Below are 20,663 nucleotides of genomic sequence, written 5' to 3' on the forward strand. Positions count from 1 at the left end.
TTGCTCACATTCATGACAAGAATGGGTCATTTACAAAACACAAATTTTCAAAAGAGGAGAGAAAAAAAAAAGTCCCAGCTCCTGGATTTTATTCAACAGCGTTTAATTCAAACCCAAATCCTAAGACGACATCGGAATACAAACTAGCAAATTAAAGTCTCCTGAACGCCTCAGTTAGCTGGATTAGATTAGCATAGCGTGACCGTGGCGGGAAAAGACTAAACCACACACACACACACACACACACACTTTGCTGCTGATCTATTGCAGCTACACACTGATTTTCTTTGTAAAGGAAACTTCTCATTTAGTAATTGAAAATATCATGCAACAAATGTGACATTTTTACATAGTGTACAGAGAATCTCTCTGGGCATTTTTATCATTTTAGTTTCTAACATTACAAATTCAATACATGTACAGTGGCTATAAAAAGTGTACACACCCTGTTAAAATGATTTTTTTTTTTTTTTACATCAGAGAAAAAAAAAAAGATAATTTCAAAACTTTTCCCACCTTTAACGTGACCTATACAATTCAACTGAAAAACATCTGTTAACTAGAAAAAAAAAACAAAAAACAAAAAAAAAAGTACAATAAGCTGGTTGCAGAAGTGTGCATACCCTTAAACTAATACTTTGTTGAAGCACCTTTTGATTTAATTACAGCATTCAGTCTTTTTGGGTCGGCGTCTATCAGCCTGCCACATCTAGACTTGGCAATATTTGCCCACTCTTCCTTGTAAAAGCGCTCTAAATCTGTCAGATTGCGAGGACGTCTCTTGTGCACAGCCCTCTTCAGGTCACCCCACAGATTTTCAATTGGATTTAGGTCTGGACTCTGGCTGGGCTGTTCCAAAACTTTTTGGGGGTCATTGTCATGCTGAAAGATGAAATTCCTCTTCATCTTCAGCTTTCTAGCAGACACCTGAAGATTTTGGGCCAAAACTGACTGGTATTTAGAACTGTTCATAATTCCCTCCACCTTGACTAAAGCCCCTGTTCCAGCTGAAGAAAAACAACCCAAAATATGATGCTGCCACCACCATGCTTCACCGTGGGTATGGGGTTCTTTTGGTGATGCGCAGAGTTGTTTTTGCACCAAACATACCTTTTGGAATTGTGGCCAGAAAGTTCAATCTTGGTTTCATCAGACCATAACACATTTTCTCACATGCTTTTGGGGGAGTTGATAGTATTTTTTTTTTTGCTAAATTTAGCCGGGCCTGGATGTTTTTCTTTGACCCTACCTCATAATCCAGACAGATGGAGAATACGGGAGATTGCTGTCACATGTAGTACACAACCAGCACTTGCCAGAAATTCCTGCAGCTCCTTCAGTGTTGCTGTCGACCTCTCGGCAGCCTCCCTGACCAGTTTTCATCTTATCTTTTCATCAATTTTGGAGGGACGTTCAGTTCTCGGTAACATCACTGTGGTCCCATATTTTCTCCACTTCTTGATGACAGTCTTCACTGTGCTTCATGGTATATCTAATGCCGTGGAAATGTTTTTATCCCCTTCTCCTGACTGCTACCTTTCAACAATTTGATGCTTCGTAAGCGCTCTGCGAACCATTGCTTTTGCTGGAGGACGCAACTGAGTAAATGTCTGAACTTTATTTGGGGTTAATCAGAGTCATTTTCATTGATGGCAGGTGTGAACCCAAAAAGACTGAATGCTGGAATTAAAATCAAAAGGTACTTCAACAAAGTATTAGCTTAAGGGTGTGCATACTTACGCAACCGGCTTATTGTATGTTTGTTTTTTCCCCCCCCTAACAGATTTTTGTTTTTCAATTGAATTGTACAGGTTAGAGGTCACATGCAAGATGGGAAAAGTTTTGAAATGATTTATCATGGTCTCTTTTTTTTTTTTACGTCAGAAAAACCTCATCATTTTAACGGTGTGTGTAGACTTTTAATACTTGGATTTACTTTTCAAATATAACTGAATTGATGAATTTAAATAAATTTGAGAAAAAAAAATCCAACAAGACACCAAGCACATGGTTGCGTTGGGGCAGCATGGTGGTTAGCACGGTCACCTCACAGCACGAAGGTTCTGGGTTCGAGTCCAGTGGCCTCCACGTGGGTTTCCTCTGGTTTCCCCCGCTCACACCACTGCAAGTACACCACTGTGTAACATCTTAATCTCTAGCCATGTACTGTTTGCACGGTTTTACTGACTGCATACAGCTTCAGTTGAGTGTCGTACTGACACTGGAGACTCCTTTCAAAAATACTAAATAAAACGCAGAAAATGTCACCGTTATCAGCCTATGGAATCAAGAAGCAACAGTTCGTTAGCTTTATCAGCTTAAAATGTTTACATAAATCATTAAATATATACACACTTCCTGGTCTACAGCTTAGAGTAAAAGACTATTATTAATGAATATACTGAAAGGCTCAATGTACCAAAGCGCAGAGCTTCACCAACAACCCTGCGTATCAGCTGTATAAAGTTCATAAGGAGAGAAACTTTGATTGGTCCTGCTGTTGGAGCTCATCCACCTCAAGGTTGGACATGTTCTGCATGCCGAGATGCTTTACTGCTCAACATGGTTGCAAAGAGTTATTTCTATTGTTTGAGGAAGAGTTTTATCAGGCTCTACAGAGAGTAGGTCATAGGGTTACCTTTAAAAGGGGAACTGAAGTCATTTTTAAAACTTGCTTTATTTTTTAATTAAACGCATTAGTCAATTACGTTTTCGGTTTTAATAACCTTATATATCGTGACTTGTATGGACAACTAATTGCAATTAAATATACTCATCGGCCTTTTCAGTTATCCGTGCGATCTTCACGAGACTTGCGCGAGACTTCAAACGTGACGTGTCCGTGCCGCCATTTTGAAAAACTGTTTACACAGCATCCAGATCATTCCAATTTAGGTTAATTTCAAGATTTGCCAGCTTCATCAGTGATGGAGATTATTCCGTAAGACTTCGAACCAACGTGGAGTAGAGAAGAATTGGAAAGACGACAGGATAAGGACTAGTCCGTTGCGCTAGTATGTACATCACTGTGGCACAATTAAAATGTGCCGATCAGGCGGCTGGTGGGTTTTCAAAATAATAACGCATTAAACCGAGTGCATTTCCCACATAATCCTCACTAAGGTTTCGGACAGCACTACAAAATGGCGTCCCCACTATATAGTGAGTGATTTCGGACACAGGGAAAACTTCCGGCCTGATTACATCAGCATTTGAAAGAGGGCGTGCGCGTCTTGACAACGTTGGCCACTTGGATTTCCGCTGTATGTTTTACTTCCGTCCTACAACGTCTCACACAGGTCTCAACGAATCTCATTTACAGCCATTGCTTTGACATATGGACTGATATTACAGAGCATATTTCAAACACTCAACTTGCTCTAGCAGTGACAAAATGGCTAATCAAAGATGCATTCTGACATTTAATAAAATGAGAGAATTTTAATTAAAAAAAAAAAGCCTTCAGTTCCTCTTTAAGATCCGGTCTTAACCTTGATTACAAAAGTGCCAAGTTGATACACGCTCTCCAATCAGAAGAACTTTGATCAACTTAAAAGTGCCCTTCCACCAAAAATGTTTAATACTGGCTCTTTTTGAAATACCATCGTTCACTCCGAGTTGCATATGCATGCGAAAATGTAATTCTACTCCCATTCCCTGTATTAGCTTATGAAAGAAAATAGTTGGAAAAACGAGCGGATCAGAAAAAGCCATACGAAGTTACGTCACTTCGAAAATTAGTATTCATGGCCTCGCCCACCTTGGCTTGTGACCACCCACAGGAAGGAAGTTCGGATTTAAGCGCGAGGAGAGATAGCAGAGCCCATCTCGTCAGTAGCTAACAAAGAGGACTTAACAGCAAGCTGAAAACATGTCTGGACAAGTTCGTGCCTGTGTTATTTGTGGCAGTAACACGTCAACGTTGCATTTCTTGGCCAAGATAGACGAGCTGAAGAAGAAATGGTTGGAATTTATCTTTGGAACACCACCAGCGAAACATAATGCGATGTTAGTACTGTGTTCTGGTCATTTCAACCACAGTGACTTTTCAAACTTTGGTGCCTTCAGTAGTGGTTTTGCTTCGAGGTTGTTTTAAATACCTGGATCTTTCGACCACTAGCTCACAAGCTGCAAGTAAAACATGAACTTTGTTCGAAGGCTTGTGTTACAAAATAGCATGTTCATATTCTCCACGGTAGCATGCATGACATGGTCACAAGCTAGGCAGGGATGAGAGTTTTCCACTTTGAGTTTAAAAAAAAAAAAAAAAAAAAAAAAAAAGACCTTTTTATATTATGCCAAATCCGTTGAGAATTTTTTTTTAATTAATTTCGGGGGGTTGGGGTATGTTCCTTCATGCTGTTCAAACTTAACTCCAACGATGTTTACACATTATTTGTAAGTCGCCATCTTTAATCTCGTTGAATGTGATGTAAAATTCGTGTTATCTACATTGTTATTGATCAAAACATCGATGTCGAGACCATAATAGCCAATCAAAACAGTTTTAACAGAGACACCCACATCCGCTTGTTCTGACCCACTGGAGGTAGCGTCACAGTGCTGTTAGCCAATCAGAGGTAACACGTTTACATGTCATGAATATTAAGTGAGTAAGAGCTGAAATCCTGTCGTTCTCCCGCCACCCACTCCTCCACCAAACTAGAACAGCCTGAAACAGGAGAACCACAGCATTTTTTTTTCCACCAAAACCAGCTCACAGCCTATGAGCTGGTTTTGGTGGGGGAAAAAAAAAAAAAAAAAAGCTGAGCCTTTAAGATATTTGTAGAAAGTCAGGCCATACAAGCGTGTTCGATAAGTCAGACGACTTGGCGTGTCATTTCAATTCTCTAGCTCTCACTGCCTGCCTGAATCAGCCCATATTTACATGGTCTAGTGGTTAGCACTGTTGCCTCACAGCAAGAAGGTTCTGGGTTTGAGCCCAGTAACTGACGAAGGTTCTCCCCAGAGGAAACCGGAGCTCCTGCGGGTGCTCCGGTTTCCTCCACAGTCCAAAGGACATGCAGGTTAAGCTAATTGGTGGCTGTAAAATTGACCGTAGGTGTGAATGAGTGTGAGAATGGTTGGTTGTCTGGGTGTCAGCCCTGTGATGACTTGTCCAGGGTGTACCCCGCCTCTTGCCCATAGCCAGCTGGGATAAGCTCCAGCTTGCCCCGGACCTTGCAAAGGATAAGTGGTTACGGATAATGGCTGGATGGAGGTGCTGGAAAGACATCTACATTCATGTGCTAGCATTTTTAAAGGAGGGGGAAGGAAGGAAAAAAAAAAAAAAAAAAAAAAAAAAAAAACCTACACACCCTCAAATGTAAGTGAAGATTTAACAAAAGTTCCTTCACAAGTCCCTCCCCCATGCGTAGTGCATCATTTCCCCTCATCTTTTATTAGAGCTATCATTAAGAGCATAGGAACTTTTTTTTTTGGGGGGGGGGGGGGGGGGGGGGACCCAAACACCAAAAACAAAACATATATAAAATTTTTTATTTATTTTTTATATTTTATATATATATATATATATATATATATATATATATATATATATATATATATATATAAATTTATATATTTTTTATATAAAAAATAAATTTTATATATATAAATATATATAATATATATAAAAATAAAATTTATATATAAAAATAAAACAATAATTAGTAATATTCATCTACATTGTTAGCATTAAGATGAAAAAAAAGTCGCACAAAAGATATTTACGAACAGTCAGTATTTATTCAGCATTTTATCTTTAAATATAATCACCTAGAATGGTGCAGCGACACCTACAGAAACCCCATGGCATGATCCAATCAGCACACAGTTCCTGCGGACTCTCGTACCATCGACCTGAACACAGCTGAAAGACTTCCTGTCTGCTAATCCCTCACAAGTGGTTGAGGAGTTTTAAATCAGTCAGTGCATTTTATCTTTATGAAATAAAGCCCTATGAAATACTATTTAACTGCACTTACACTGAATAAACAAAAACCACACACTTGGGTCACGTCAGCACGAGGACGGATCTGATAAACACGATGGTTATCAGCTGAAAGCAGGTGTCCCGAGTCTTCCGTTTGTTCTTCCAACGCTCCCTTAGCGTACCGTTCACGATCATAAGGAGCATTTCTGTTGTGCACTGACGGGCGGGCGTACAGCATTGAAGGATTCAAAAATCAAACCAAGTGTGCAGCGTTCACAGTTTCAAAACAATATTTTGCAAAAAAATAAAACGCACCCGGAATTTCTAAGTGGTCACCCAAAATCATGCAGCGTTCACGGTTTCCAAAAGTCAACCTGAGAGTTCGTACAAAGCGGCTGCATACACTAAGCTGCAGTACACAGTGAGTTTTACACAGAAATGGAAGAGAAGAGAGCAGTGTTAAGGTTGAGGGTTTTGGTGTGAACACCGATACGAGGCATGATCCAAGATCACAGCATTTCATTTAAAAAAAAAAAAAAAAAAAAAGTGGTTTCCAACTCTGGTCTGAGACATTTTAGTGTTTCCCTGCTCAAAACACACAACTCAGGAAGCACAGTTAATTAGCTGAAGTGTGCGAGGAACACTAAATTGTGCAGGCCAGTGTGTACTCCAGCACGAGGACAGAGTTTCATCACAGCTTAGGACACCAGGATGATCGTGTGTTTATATATTTATATGAAAAAAACCCCAACCCCAAACCAAAACACTGGAGCTGCAGTGTCAGTTTTGGCCACCTGAACATGTGCTGAAAGGAATTATGGGATATTTAAAAAAAAATCCGAACACGTCATGCTACCGCTGCTGCTTAAAAATGCATATCTCCTCCCAACCAGAACGCAGAGGTAGTGATCATGTTCCGTCTCCGTCACCCATCCCCTCTCTTACACACACTTGAAAAGGCGGTCTCTGCGTCACTCCTCGGCTTGGTCTGTTTTTTTTTTTTAAATGGTTTGGATAAGTGGGTGGAGCTAAACCTGTCGTGGAGTTCCCAGTCATCAGTATGTGAGATGCATTCAGCAGCTGTGCATGCGCTTCTCTTTCCTGTCTGGTCACAGTCCTACAGGTTGACGAGCTCGTGGCTGACGAACTGTTTCAGTCTCTCGAGGTACTGGCCGTACAGCTCGACATCGTTGTGCCCGGCGCCCTCCACCCACAGCGGCTCCACGGGCCTCTGACAGCGCTCGTACAGAGCCAGGCCATGCGAGAAGTCGATCACCTCGTCCTCCGTGCCGTGGATCACCAGCACTGGTGAGGTCACCTTCGAGATCTTGTCGATGCTGCGGGATGGACAGAAACACACTAAAGTGACACCGTTTTCTCACGATGCTTTATATACAAGAACTTAGGGCTGCATGATTATGGAAAAAATGATAAGCACGATTATCTTGATCAAAACTGTAATCGCGATTATTAATCACGATTATTCTTGATGTTAGGGAAATCACTTAAATTTTATTTCACTATATTCAAACAAACAATATGAACAGCTTTCAGTGCAGAATGAAATTTAAAAGAGAAATTCTGATTTCCAAATGAAATTTATCCAAGAAATTACCAAAGGATGAAGGAACTGAAAACTCAATTGCAACAATTACATAGCATTATACTGAGGCCTACAAGTTTTTAGCTAGAAAAGACCAGCCTATCAACATGCTCTGGCTTTAAACATGAGCGAAGGCAGGTCACAACATTGCCTCCAGTGCTAAATAGTCTGTTGTTCCGACATAGTTAGCTTTTCTCTCTCACCTCAATCTGTTACCTACTCTCACGCCATCACCCCTTGAAGAAGAAACCGCTGCACTGAAGCTCTGCGCACTTGGCCAGTGTTGCCAGATGCTGCTGGTGTTTTCCAGCCCAAAATATGTTCAAAACCCACCAAAATGCACTTAAAACCGCCCAATCTGGCAACACTGCACTTGGCTTGCTTGCTTATTTAGGCGGAGTAATGAAACCTTACATGCGTCGGTTCGCCCCTAATGGTTTGGCGGAGTATTGGTCAAAAAGTGCTTGATCAGATATACAGCAGAGCTCGCGTTTTAAATGGAAATAAATCGCGATTTTCATTTAATTTAATCGTGGCAGCCAAAATCGCGATTTTCGATTAAATTCGATTAATTGTGCAGCCCTACAAGAACTATTAAAAAACGAACGTCTTCGGCAACCCTTTTTTTTTTTTTTTTTTTTTATACATTATATATCCCATACAAACTTTGTTATAGATTTCTATTATGACTGACAAAAACATTTGAGTTCCAAACTTTCCCCTCCATTACATTTTCAGGACTGTGAAATAGAAATGACAAAATCCGAGGAAACAATTTTAGCAGGGGGTCTGGGGGCCGCAGGGCCCCAGAAGCTGAACAGATTTTGTGTCTATTGCAGGGATGTGATTTGGGGCTGGTGAAATTATCTGAAAACTTTAGCCGGGGGTCTGGGGGCCACAGCAGCGCTCGAAACTAACGGTGTCCCGATGTCCCGGGGACCATAAAAAATATCATCAGGACACAAAATCATCATATCTGGGACAATCCCGGGACAATGGAAAAAAAAAAAAACAGATCTAGAAAAAAAGTTCTACATTAATATTATTTACAAAGCCGTAACACATACGTAGACATTCACCTAATTTGTCAATTTTAATTTTAAAACGTTAACAGCGAAAAATACATAGTAGCTACACTTTCGATGCACCTGCATCCGTAGGCTACAGAGCAGCGCATTCTGTTCTAGAATTTTCGGCCGGAGTCCGCGTTATATGGACTTGGAATGGAATTGCTAGCGCACACGCTGCGCCGACTCTTGCCAGAACAAAAATGCTGAAGTGGTTGAAGCGGACCGACCGCGGGGAAGAAACTGAAAGCCCAGACATAACGTCTCCGGGACCTTCAGGATCCAAAGTGTCATCGCCTGGTCTGCAGGCAACGCTAGCAACTGAATGAACTTAATGAACACTGTTAGACACGTTATAAAATACAACAGGAATGATGTGGATGATATTGATGGAAGATACCGTTCAACAGAATAAGTGAGTTTTCTTGGTGTCTTTCTAGTTCAGAAAGTTTAGTCAGTCAGCAGCACAACTAGGCTCGGACCTGCCACTATGCTGATGTTCCACCCACGTTTCGGCAGCGAAAAGTTCATAAAATGGATAACGGAAAGTTCATAAAATGGATAACGGTCTCATCTCATCATCTGTAGCTGCTTTATCCTGTTCTACAGGGCCGCAGGCAAGCTGGAGCCTATCCCAGCTGACTACGGGCAAAAGGCGGGGTACACCCTGGACAATAAAAGGGGACTTATTTTCAACTAAAGTGTACTGCAGATGTAGGGAGTTGAAACATTTTCTGAATGAGCTAGCTGGCCCCTTTAAATAAACGGGTATCTATTCATACAGTGAGATCGCCAAAGTTTAATAAACTGAAAATGCAATAACTAATTTTGAAGTAGATGATGTATAGGATATGTGTCGCTTGTGTCTTGTGACTTATTGTAAAAATGATATAAAGGGTTCAAAATCGCATAGTTACAAATATAATAGTAACTTCATATGATAATATTAACCACTGGTTATTTCAGAGAAGAAAAAAATGGGGACACTATTGCTTCCATTCGGGACAATACAACACAGAATTCGGGACCACTGGGGGACACAAAGAAAAAAAGTTAATTTCGAGCCCTGGGCCACAGGCCCCCAGCTGGTCCAGGGCAGCGCCCTGGTGGGGGGACAAAGTAGTCAATGAACCAAAGTAGTCAAAATTTGAAATGCAAGGTAGAACTGATAATGTTTTATCATATGAGACGATAAAAAGGTTTTAGAAATCTCAAAATGTAAACAAAACACGTCCGGACAAAAAAAAAAAAAAAAAAAGTTTCCTGTGAAATTGACTCCTACAGAACTGTACAGTGTTCACTCACTTGAGGATTTTCATATGCAAGAATAAAAATCACTTTCACTAAACAACATTCACAAAAAAATGTGTTCGCTGAATCCATTCAATCCAATCAGAAGTCTGTGAAGAAGCCAATATCTCTAATATTTCTACTCATATTTCTGAAAGGCGGGGTACACCCTGGACAAGTCGCCAGGTCATCACAGGGCTGACAGACACAGACAACCATTCACACTCACATTCACACCTACGGTCAATTTAGAGTCACCAGTTAACCTAACCTGCATGTCTTTGGACTGTGGGGGAAACCGGAGCACCCGGAGGAAACCCACGCGGACACGGGGAGAACATGCAAACTCCGCACAGAAAGGCCCTCGCCGGCCACAGGGCTCAAACCCGGACCTTCTTGCTGTGAGGCGACAGTGCTGACTGCTACACCACCGTGCTGCCCTTAATTTTTTTTTATTGCTGTAAATTGTTAATTATGCCTTAGATATCACGGTAATGTGTAAATAATGTAATGTATCTACATTGGTTGTAAATTTAAGTTCATTCATTCATAATTATCATACTTTTTTTTAAAAATAATTTAAAAAATAAATTTAACAACCTGGCTGATAACACTGGTCAAGATGATGTTGACACTTCTCTAAAACGAAACTAACTTTATATAGTAGCCTCCATATACACACACTGAAGGCTCAATCCCAAATCACTTCCTCCTTCTTATACAAGTGCCCTACACAGGGGGCCCCTGTAGTCTCTCTAGTGCACTCTATATGCCTTATGGAGCGGTTTGGTCTTCAGTGCAACAGATTTCCTCTTCATCAGCGCGGTGGAGCAACAGGACAGGGGGCGTTTCCAGCTGCGCAGCGCTCACTTTCACTTAGCCTGTTAGCCAGAGCAGGCAGCTGCAACACATATTTTGACTTTCTATGTAGCCAGAAGAAGCTATACATGCTCCAAAATAGGATTAAATTATAAATAAATGGCCTTGACAGACTTGTTTAAGCGGTGCGTTAAAGCTCCTGCTAGTTACATGGCTAAGTAGCAACAAGCCTGAGTGTAAAGTAACAGAACTTCACTGCTACTAGCAAGCCGTGCTAACTCAGGAGCTAAATCTGGTGTTGGGTCTGTTCCCTGAGCAAATGTTCCAGTCATTTTACACCCAAAGTGGAAATATTTCCGCGGACTAAACGACGAACAGCATCTCCTTCTCTCTTTCCTCTCAGCGCGCCGGTACGTGAACTCATTCCGGGTGACCGTCAGCCAACCTCTCGCCTCCCTAAACACACACACAAAGCCGACTAGCTCGACCCAGACAACCATGTCCTGTCAAACACACTCGGCTCTGCCACGTCGGACAAAAAACGCACACATAAAAAGCTGAGTTTGTTCGTGACCAAACGACACACACTCACGCGTAGAGGGGCCTCCAGCAAGCACGCCATCTCTCTCTCCCCCTGAGCGAGAGACGATCCGCCCCGACCTGAACAAATGTCTCACGGTATTATGTCCGTCTGTAGCAACCTCTTTCTCCAACCATTCCCAGCGGAACTTGTTTTTCACTATTCTGTCGATTTCTTTAACTCGATTTGCATCTTTACGCTCGATCACGGAGGCTGCCATCTTTCAACTCCGTTTGAAGCGAGCTTACGTACAGCTATCTAACAAGCGCGTTCATTGGTTGTTACAGAGCGATGGGCCAATCACGTACCTCGTTTCATCTCAATGACGGAATTACTGAAAGTCGGAACGAATAGGATACGAATGCGGATATTTGAGCGAAAAAAAAGGAAAAATTTCAAATTTTGAGGTGAAAAAAAGCGGAATTCCGCGAATTCGCGGAAAAATCACATGCCTGCTATTGATAGATTTGAAGCATCTCCTGAAAGCAAATATTTTCTCAACCATGCCATTTAATTTGAACTGTTATGTTGAAATAATACAATTTGAACTGATTTACCTTTTAACTGATAAGGGTTCACTTGATGAAAATATATCAATAACATACCTCATATTGTAAATTCACTCATATTCTTGTGTCGATTTGCATCAGTTCATTGGGTCCCATAATGTCTTTTCCAGGGGGGAAATTCTAGACTGACTATTAAATAATAGTCACTAATGTTCTTGTTTTTGAACTGATTCAATACCAAAATGTCTCTTGTTCATGTTAGACAGATTCTAGTCAAAAACTATTTACAAGTCAATATTTATATTTATTTCCTTTTCTCTGTTAGCAGTTTCTTCAGCTTAGAAAGCCTACTCTTTTCTTTCTATATGGCTTTTCCTTGCTCTTTTGGTCTCTTTCATTACATATTCATGATAACACTGAACATTATGAACAATAAGTTAAAACTACATGAATAATAAATGTGAACAAGATGGTCTACCTGGTAATCTATAGTTCAACAGCTTCAATTTCACCAATTCCGCATGTTTTTTTTCTTTTAACATGGTCAACCAAACGCGTTCTTCCACCAGAACCGTACTTCACATTCTGATGGCACAAGATGCGGTAAGCTTTCCCCGGTTCTTTTATCTTCCGTATGTGCTCATGGAGATATTCACTACCGGCTTTAAACTCCAGCCATCGCCAATTCCATGGATTTTTGATGCCATTTTCCTCGTCAATATTTCTGACATCGTCGGTCTCACCGTCCTCCCTCTGAACGATGTCCCTCCGTGACGCGGACATACCGCGAAATTCTCCTTTTCAAAACCGTTTATCGAAAGCGTGTTTAAAGAGCACAATGGTAAAACGAAAAGAACACAAGACTCGCGCCATGGTTTGTAAGCATGGCACAAATGCCGTAAATCGGTCGGTCATTGTCTCAAAAGAAAAAAAAAAAAAAAAATTAAATGTCGTTACAGAAAGAATTTGCGGTAGGCTCTTTCCCAGACTCGCCGGCTCGGTGACACTCGCTGTACGAGACTACTAGCGGTCGGTAGACAACAACAACCCCTACCCCCCCCCAATTTGTTATTGCAAAATTAGATGATTTACTAAAATTATATTTTTGGCGGCCAAATTCGCGGAATTCCGCGGATCTTTCACAGCCCTGCATTGTAAATTTTGTGCTTGGGGGGGGGGGGATTTACAATGTGAGCAGTACATTCCATAATGGAGCACTTTTCAGATTACAAAAGAAAAAAAAACCAATGAAGGCTACTGGGTTTTGGTGCGAAATGAAGCGAGTGCGACAGCATCCAGAAGAACTGCGGCTGGTTCCGTAAGATGCTCAGTACATTTCCTTATAAAACTGCACTCATTGGACCCAAGACTAAAGCAAAGGGTCGTCTCACACCAAATATTGACTTGGTTTCATTTATTATGGCTTACCGATTACTGTTTATAGGTGGTTGGTTTTTTTTAATTTCCCATGTTGAAAACACTTCATTTCATTATACTGTAAGCCATTTTTGGTCGACAACATTTCTTTACATGTGCTTAAGACTTTTGCACAGAACTCTATACACACACAGCTTTTAGCTTGAGGAGGGACATACTTAGGGAAGGCGTCGAAGCAGTACGTCTTCTTGGTGTCGGGGAAGGCCACACGCATGCCTGAGGTGAGTGGAGAGTGCAGGATGACTGCGGCGCTCTCGTAACGGGCGGCCAGATCCACAGACGGCACCGTCCCGATACTCTGTCCGTACACGATCACGTTTTCTGGCCTGATGCCATACCTGAGAAATGAAAACGCAACTGTTAAAACACAGACCCTAATACCTTACTTGAGAAATGAAGCAACCACAAAACATTACTTCCTCAAATCGCTTGTGTGAATATGAATAAGCCCACTGACCCTACTCTACGTCAGTAGGAGGATTAATTACCGACTCTCAGGATCATGAGTGTTGACTCCCAGTAGACAAACGCTGTGGTTGACACGCAAATAAAAGCCAAAACATCACACTGAGCCGACCGTCACAGAAATAGCTGCCACGTTACACAACAGCTAGTCATCCAGCTCAACACACCGCACCGGCTCACGTCCGATCATCTGCCATCTTCCAGAACGATAGAATTCTATTTAACCCCCCCCAACATTTGAGTAGAAATCAACTTCTTGGCTGTTGTGATTACAATTTTTTTAAGCCACACAATGACCTTCGTTTTGGTTTCTTAACTCAGGAATGCTGTCAGTCAGCGTACAATAAAATACACAAAAACCCACAGTAACTCACGCACCAGGATGGAGAGTCTGGTCACTGTGGTTTGGGAATAAAGCAAAAACATGTGTCTTACTGTTCATCCTCATCAGGTGATCACCCGCGCTCGGAAAGGTCACCTTTGAAAAGAAGTTTTGCGGCTTTTCTTTTCTTGGAACCGGTTTTCCCTCTCCATAGAAATGTACGTGCCGGCAATCCATCCATTATATGTAGCCGTATCTGTGAAGAATCTCAGTCATCCAGGTACATAGTAATCTGTGGTTGGTAGAAGAGAGCAACTGGACTTGCTTGAAGATTCTTGAAAACGTTTCGCCTCTCGTCCGAAAGGCATCCTCAGTTCTGTCTGACTAATAGGGAGTATCCAGTATTTATCCTCTCATGGATCATCATAGAATCAGAATGCTGATGGCTGCATTGTAGGTGGCTGATAAAAGATGTCTTAGACCCCCACCTCTGTTCCGTGATGGTCGTTCCAGGTTGACAAAAATGAACGATCCTCTCTGGCTAAGATGTCTGCCAGTTTTCTGGAAGTCCTCTCGTACTCCTGCACCAGTCGAAGGGATCTCATCCCAAAGTGCGTAGAAACATCTGTGAAGAATCTCATGCCCCTTTTCCACCAAAGCAGTTCCAGGGCTGGTTCGGGGCCAGTGCTTAGTTTGGAACCAGGTTTTCTGTTTCCACTGACAAAGAACTGGCTCTGGGGCCAGAAAAACCGGTTCCAGGCTAGCACCAACTCTCTGCTGGGCCAGAGGAAAGAACCGCTTATGTCAGCGGGGGGAGTTGTTAAGACCAACAATAACAAGACTGCGAAAGATCGCCATTTTTAAGCAACAAGAAGCAGCAGCTGTACAAACGAAGTCATCCATTATTGTTGTTGCTGCTTCTGTGTTTTTGCTTCGATATTCGCGCCAAGGTTTATGCAAACGTAGCAACGTAACTGACGTATACAGCGATGTAACGGACGTGGCTTCCCTTAGCACCACGAGCTATGGAAAAGCAAACTGGTTCTCAGCTGGCTTGCAAGTTGAACAAGTTGTGAACCAGCACCAGCCCCGAACCAGCCCTGGAACTGATTTGGTGGAAAAGGGGTACAAGTCATCCAGTCATCAGTTTTTGTCAACCTGAAACGAGCATCACCGAACAGAGGTGGGTGTCTATGACATCTTTTATCAGCCACCTACAATGCAGCCATCAGCATTCGGATTCTATGATGATCCATGAGAGGATAAATACTTGATACTCCCCATTAGTCAGACAGAACTGAGGAAGCCTTTCAAATGAGAGGCGAAACGTTTTCAAGAATCTTCAAGCAAGTCCAATTGCTCTCTTCTACCAACCACAGATTATATGTAGCCGCTTATCCTGCGCAGGGTCCTGGGCAAGCTGGAGCCTATCCCAGCTGACTATGGGCGAGAGGCGGGGTACACCCTGGACAAGTCGCCAGACAAACCCACCGTTCACACCAATGGTCAAATTTAGAGCCAACAATTAACCCAACCTGCATGTCTTTGGACTGCACAGGAAACCCATTCAAACTCCACACAGGAAGGCCCCCGTTGGCCACTGGGCTTGAACCTGGAACCTTCTTGCTGTGAGGCGACAGTGCCACCCTGCACTAGCAATCAAATTTATGGGAAAAAAAAAAAAAACAACCCTGCTTGTGAAACCTGGTCAAGACCTCATACTCTACCCTTTCTGCCTAATGGTGGTGCTGTAGAACCTCAATTATCAAAAACGAAACTAAACTATATGGCTACCAAATAATTCTACGATTGTATCTTTTCCTTGATGGCTGCCAGGTCATCAAGTCCTGCCAAAGGTCTGCTCCGATTTTGTTCAGAGGAGTTTTCTAGGATGTGTGGGCACATCCTCAGCGTTCCAGCGCACACCTACTTGGTCTCAGAATCAGGAAGCATCCATGACAAATATTCCACGTACTTCTTGGGCAACTTGGCAAGAAATGGTCACTGGGGTCAGTATCCGTGAGGAATTCTTGGATCACCACTTCCAGCTAATATTAGAGATATTATTAAGGAGTTAGCCATTTTCTACAGGGTTGCCATAACTCATTCCTCCTCCTCTTACTTTGTTCTAGACACGTTCGTGTAGGACGCATCAGGAAGTCGTCACCACCACACACACTGTGCTCCAATGATGATCGGAGCCGTAATTCGGATCTCTGTTGTCGTCTTCAGAGAATATCTTCATTGTGTAACAGCAGCAGGGATGGGTGCTGTGTTGATCCTATCGTTCTACAATAAATTACGTACAACTTAATCACCACGTTTATCTGGTTTCAGATCTGCTGATAAGGGCTGTTGTGAGAGTAAAGCTGCCAAGCAAGCCCGTAACTGGCTGATTACAGATTCATTTTTTCCAGTCTTTTATTAGAATAAATGTGTCACTGTTTTTTTTTTAAAGACCTCTAAGTAATTAGACATGCTTGGAGCACCAGGACTCATGCATCTACACACCAACCAGGAAACTCAAATTCCTGAACTTTTTAGCCAGAAAGTTGAGATGCTCCTCCCCCTACACAAACTTCCTGGATGACAGGTCACAGGGATAGCCCCCCTCACATTTTATTGGGAAGTCGGTTGCCAGGCAACTGATCAATATTTGATTTGGCATTCTCCACCCCTCCACACACAAAATAAAAAGGAAAATGAAACTGGTTCGATTGAAGCGGAGTGCAAGTCAGTGCGGCACTGCTGCGGTGAAAGTAGTCAGTGACCCGATCCCCACCTTCTCCTCCCTCACACACACCAGCCGGCGCTCCACACCTCCGTCCTCCCTGCTGTCTTTAAAACCTCTCTCAGTCCTTCCTTCTTAAGGACTCGACCCTGATCATTGGTCTCTCTTTACGGAGGGAAATGCTTCCATTTTCCCTCCATCCCCCAGAGTGAGTATCTCCCTCGCCCCCAATATTCACCAACTCCTACCATCCACAGTCTCTGCATTCCTTCTCTCCCTTACTCAATCTTTGTTCTTGCCTCCATCTTCCAGTCTGTCTTTCTCCTCCCCCCTTCTGTTTTTTCTCTCTTGCGCCTTGCTTGATTGCTTTCTTTTCCTTCCCCTTTAACATCTTATTTCCTTCCCTTTTCTTCTGGCTTTTTTTTTTTTTAATTCTCTCATTGCATCTTATTAACTCTCCATACTACAAGTCTCTCCCTCTCCCCTTGTCACCATCACCCACTTTGTCTCTATTTTAATGCCTCTCCATCTTTTTCTCTCCACATTCCTCATGCTGCCATGTTTCCCCAGATCTCTTCGCTGCTCTCGGATGCAGTCTTGCTTCCCTTTTCCTCCATTTCTTACTCTGATGGGACCGATGGAGCTCTCCTGATCTGTTCAGACTTCCTCCAGCATATCTGCTGCTACAGGGGTCTGAGTAAGCTGTTCTCCAGCCCCACACACACACAAAACGTGTCTGGATCTCTGGGCGCGCGCACATGCGCGTTCAGTTCAAATACAGACACGCCTGCTTACTCATCATGGACTCACCTGTCCGGACAGGTAGCAGGGTGGATCCATATCTCACTGTGTGCACTGAGCAACACGCCTCACTACATAAACACACGCGCAGGTCTGGGTCTCATCCACACACGCGAACGAGACGTGTGCAAAATTACAAACAGGAACACACCCCTTCTCCCTACAGGACACGACATATTGTGCACGTCTCTGGTAGCTTGACAGCTGAAATTTGAGAAAGCAAGTCATTCACTGGGGGGGGGGACCCAGCAGAGTATCCGTCCCTGAGGAGACGGAAACACAAACATTCTCTTTATTCATAGGATTCCAAGTTCCCGTTTTTTCCATTCTAATTTCTTGTTAAGTGGCGCAACTGAAAAGCGTCAGCTTCAAAAAGCCTGCAAATGAAGACAAACTGGGACAAAATGTTTATACAACCCCGATTCCAAAAAAGTTGGGACAAAGGACAAAAATTGTAAATAAAAATGGAATGCAATGATGTGGACGTTTCAAAATTCCATATTTTATTCAGAATAGAACATGGATGACATATCAAATGTTTAAACTGAGAAAATGTATCATTTAAAGAGAAAAATTAGGTGATTTTAAATTTCATGACAACACCACATCTCAAAAAAGTTGGGACAAGGCCATGTTTCCCACTGTGAGACATCCCCTTTTCTCTTTACAACAGTCTGTAAACGTCTGGGGACTGAGGAGACAAGTTGCTCAAGTTTAGGGATAGGAATGTTAATCCATTCTTGTCTAATGTAGGATTCTAGTTGCTCAACTGTCTTAGGTCTTTTTTGTCGTGTCTTCCGTTTTATGATGCGCCAAATGTTTTCTGTGGGTGAAAGATCTGGACTGCAGGCTGGCCAGTTCAGTACCTGGACCCTTCTTCTACGCAGCCATGATGCTGTAATTGATGCAGTGTGTGGTTTGGCATCGTCATGTTGGAAAATGCAAGGTCTTCCCTGAAAGACATCGTCTGGATGGGAGCATATGTTGCTCTAGAACCTGGATATACCTTTCAGCATTGATTGTGTCTTTCCAGATGTGCAAGCTGCCCATGCCACACGCACTAATGCAACCCCATACCATCAGAGATGCAGGCTTCTGCACTGAGCGCTGATGATAACTCGGGTCGTCCTTCTCCTCTTTAGTCCGAATGACACGGCGTCCCTGATTTCCATAAAGAACTTCAAATGTTGATTCGTCTGACCACAGAACAGTTTTCCACTTTGCCACAGTCCATTTTAAATGAGCCTTGGCCCAGAGAAGACGTCTGCGCTTCTGGATCATGTTTAGATACGGCTTCTTTGAACTATAGAGTTTTAGCTGGGAACGGCGGATGGCACGGTGAATTGTGCTCACAGATAATGTTCTCTGGAAATATTCCTGAGCCCATTTTGTGATTTCCAATACAGAAGCATGCCTGTATGTGATGCAGTGCCGTCTAAGGGTCCGAAGATCACGGGCACCCAGTATGGTTTTCCGGCCTTGACCCTTACGCACAGAGATTCTTCCGGATTCTCTGAATCTTTTGATATTATGCACTGTAGATGATCTGTTCAAACTCTTTGCAATTTTACACTGTCGAACTCCTTTCTGATATTGCTCCACTATTTGTCGGCGCAGAATTAGGGGGATTGGTGATCCTCTTCCCATCTTTACTTCTGAGAGCCGCTGCCACTCCAAGATGCTCTTTTTATACCCAGTCATGTTAATGACCTATTGCCAATTGACCTAATGAGTTGCAATTTGGTCCTCCAGCTGTTCCTTTTTTGTACCTTTAACTTTTCCAGCCTCTTATTGCCCCGTCCCAACTTTGAGATGTGTTGCTGTCATGAAATTTCAAATGAGCCAATATTTGGCATGAAATTTCAAAATGTCTCACTTTCGACATTTGATATATGTTGTCCATGTTCTATTGTGAATACGATCAGTTTGAGATTTGTAAGTTATTGCATTCCGTTTTTAATTTACAATTTGTACTTTGTCCCAACTTTTTTGGAATCGGGGTTGTATTTAAAAAGCCTGAACAAGGCTGTAGCTCATACTGTACTGGCCAAGACTCCTATAAAAATCGTAACTATGACCAGTAGCACCACCATCATGAGAGCTTTAACACACACACACACACACACACACACACCTGGGGAACAGAGTTTGATCGAAAGCTGATCAATCTTATAGGAGGAGCGAATTTTGTAAATTGTGGATGCCGCATGATCGCATACACCAACTGAAATAAAGTGGATGCCACCTCCACCCCATCCATTACATCTTCCACCACTAACTGCACCCTCAAGATCCACCAACCCCACCATCCACAATCCCCCACCCTATCGATACTGCCTTTTCACCAACCCCAGTCCATCACCACCAGACCGGATCCGAGATCAAAAACACCCAGACGCATCGTAGCTGGGTGGAGACAGATGCAGCTGGGGACTGTATAGCAGGCATTGTTGACCACTCCCAAGTCCAAAAGGGCAAACCCACAGGGGGGAATGACCCACACACACACCCCACTGACACTCTGATCCCGTGGGAACTTTACATAGATAAAAAATGAGCAATAATGAACCAGACATGGTGGCTATCCCACAGGAAGTAATAAGCTGGAGAAATAAATACCAGAGAGTGAACGCAGAATGAGGATAAAGCCAAAAAACACTTCCCCATTGAGGCCGTTACCCCTGAATTGGAACTCCGACAGATTCCAGGAATGACCAGAGTGATCCCAGGCCAGAACAGCACATTCCTAGGAACAGCAAAACATCAAACCGCACCCTCAAACTCCCAGACCTCAGATAGGAAGCCTGAGATGGAGCAACGATACCACTCCAGAAGGACAAGACAAATTCTTAAACTCTCATGAAGCAGATTCCCATTTTTGGTGTTACCATCCTGAGGTTGATCGTTGCCCTATAACCCCACACAGTTGTATTCAAACACTGTCAAATCACACGATATCCTTCAGTATCTTTTACACAGGAAGTGCGCACTGTGGATCGTTAAAGAGTTACTCTACACTGTGCTCCTTCACCGCCAGTCATTTTAAATGTCCACAGTACGGTGAGAGTTCTACACAAGGGCAGGGAACATGTGACTGTCCTGGA

The 20,663-nt window shown here is 42.7% G+C and overlaps 1 protein-coding gene across 1 annotated transcript in view; it reads right to left on the reverse strand.

Annotated features, from left to right (window-relative positions):
• Positions 1–5,728: 5,728 nt before the first annotated feature.
• abhd17b (abhydrolase domain containing 17B, depalmitoylase) overlaps positions 5,729–20,663 on the reverse strand; it is a 35,832-nt gene continuing 20,897 nt past the window's right edge. The window contains exons 3-4 of the mRNA XM_060906737.1: positions 13,399–13,578; positions 5,729–7,272 (exon numbers count right to left, since the gene is read on the reverse strand). Coding sequence (XP_060762720.1) covers positions 7,053–7,272; positions 13,399–13,578 — 400 coding nt within the window. The 3' untranslated portion in view covers positions 5,729–7,052. The remainder of the gene's footprint in view (positions 7,273–13,398; positions 13,579–20,663) is intronic.

This window comes from Neoarius graeffei, chromosome 24 (genome assembly GCF_027579695.1).
Source record: "Neoarius graeffei isolate fNeoGra1 chromosome 24, fNeoGra1.pri, whole genome shotgun sequence".
Lineage (NCBI taxonomy): Eukaryota > Metazoa > Chordata > Actinopteri > Siluriformes > Ariidae > Neoarius > Neoarius graeffei.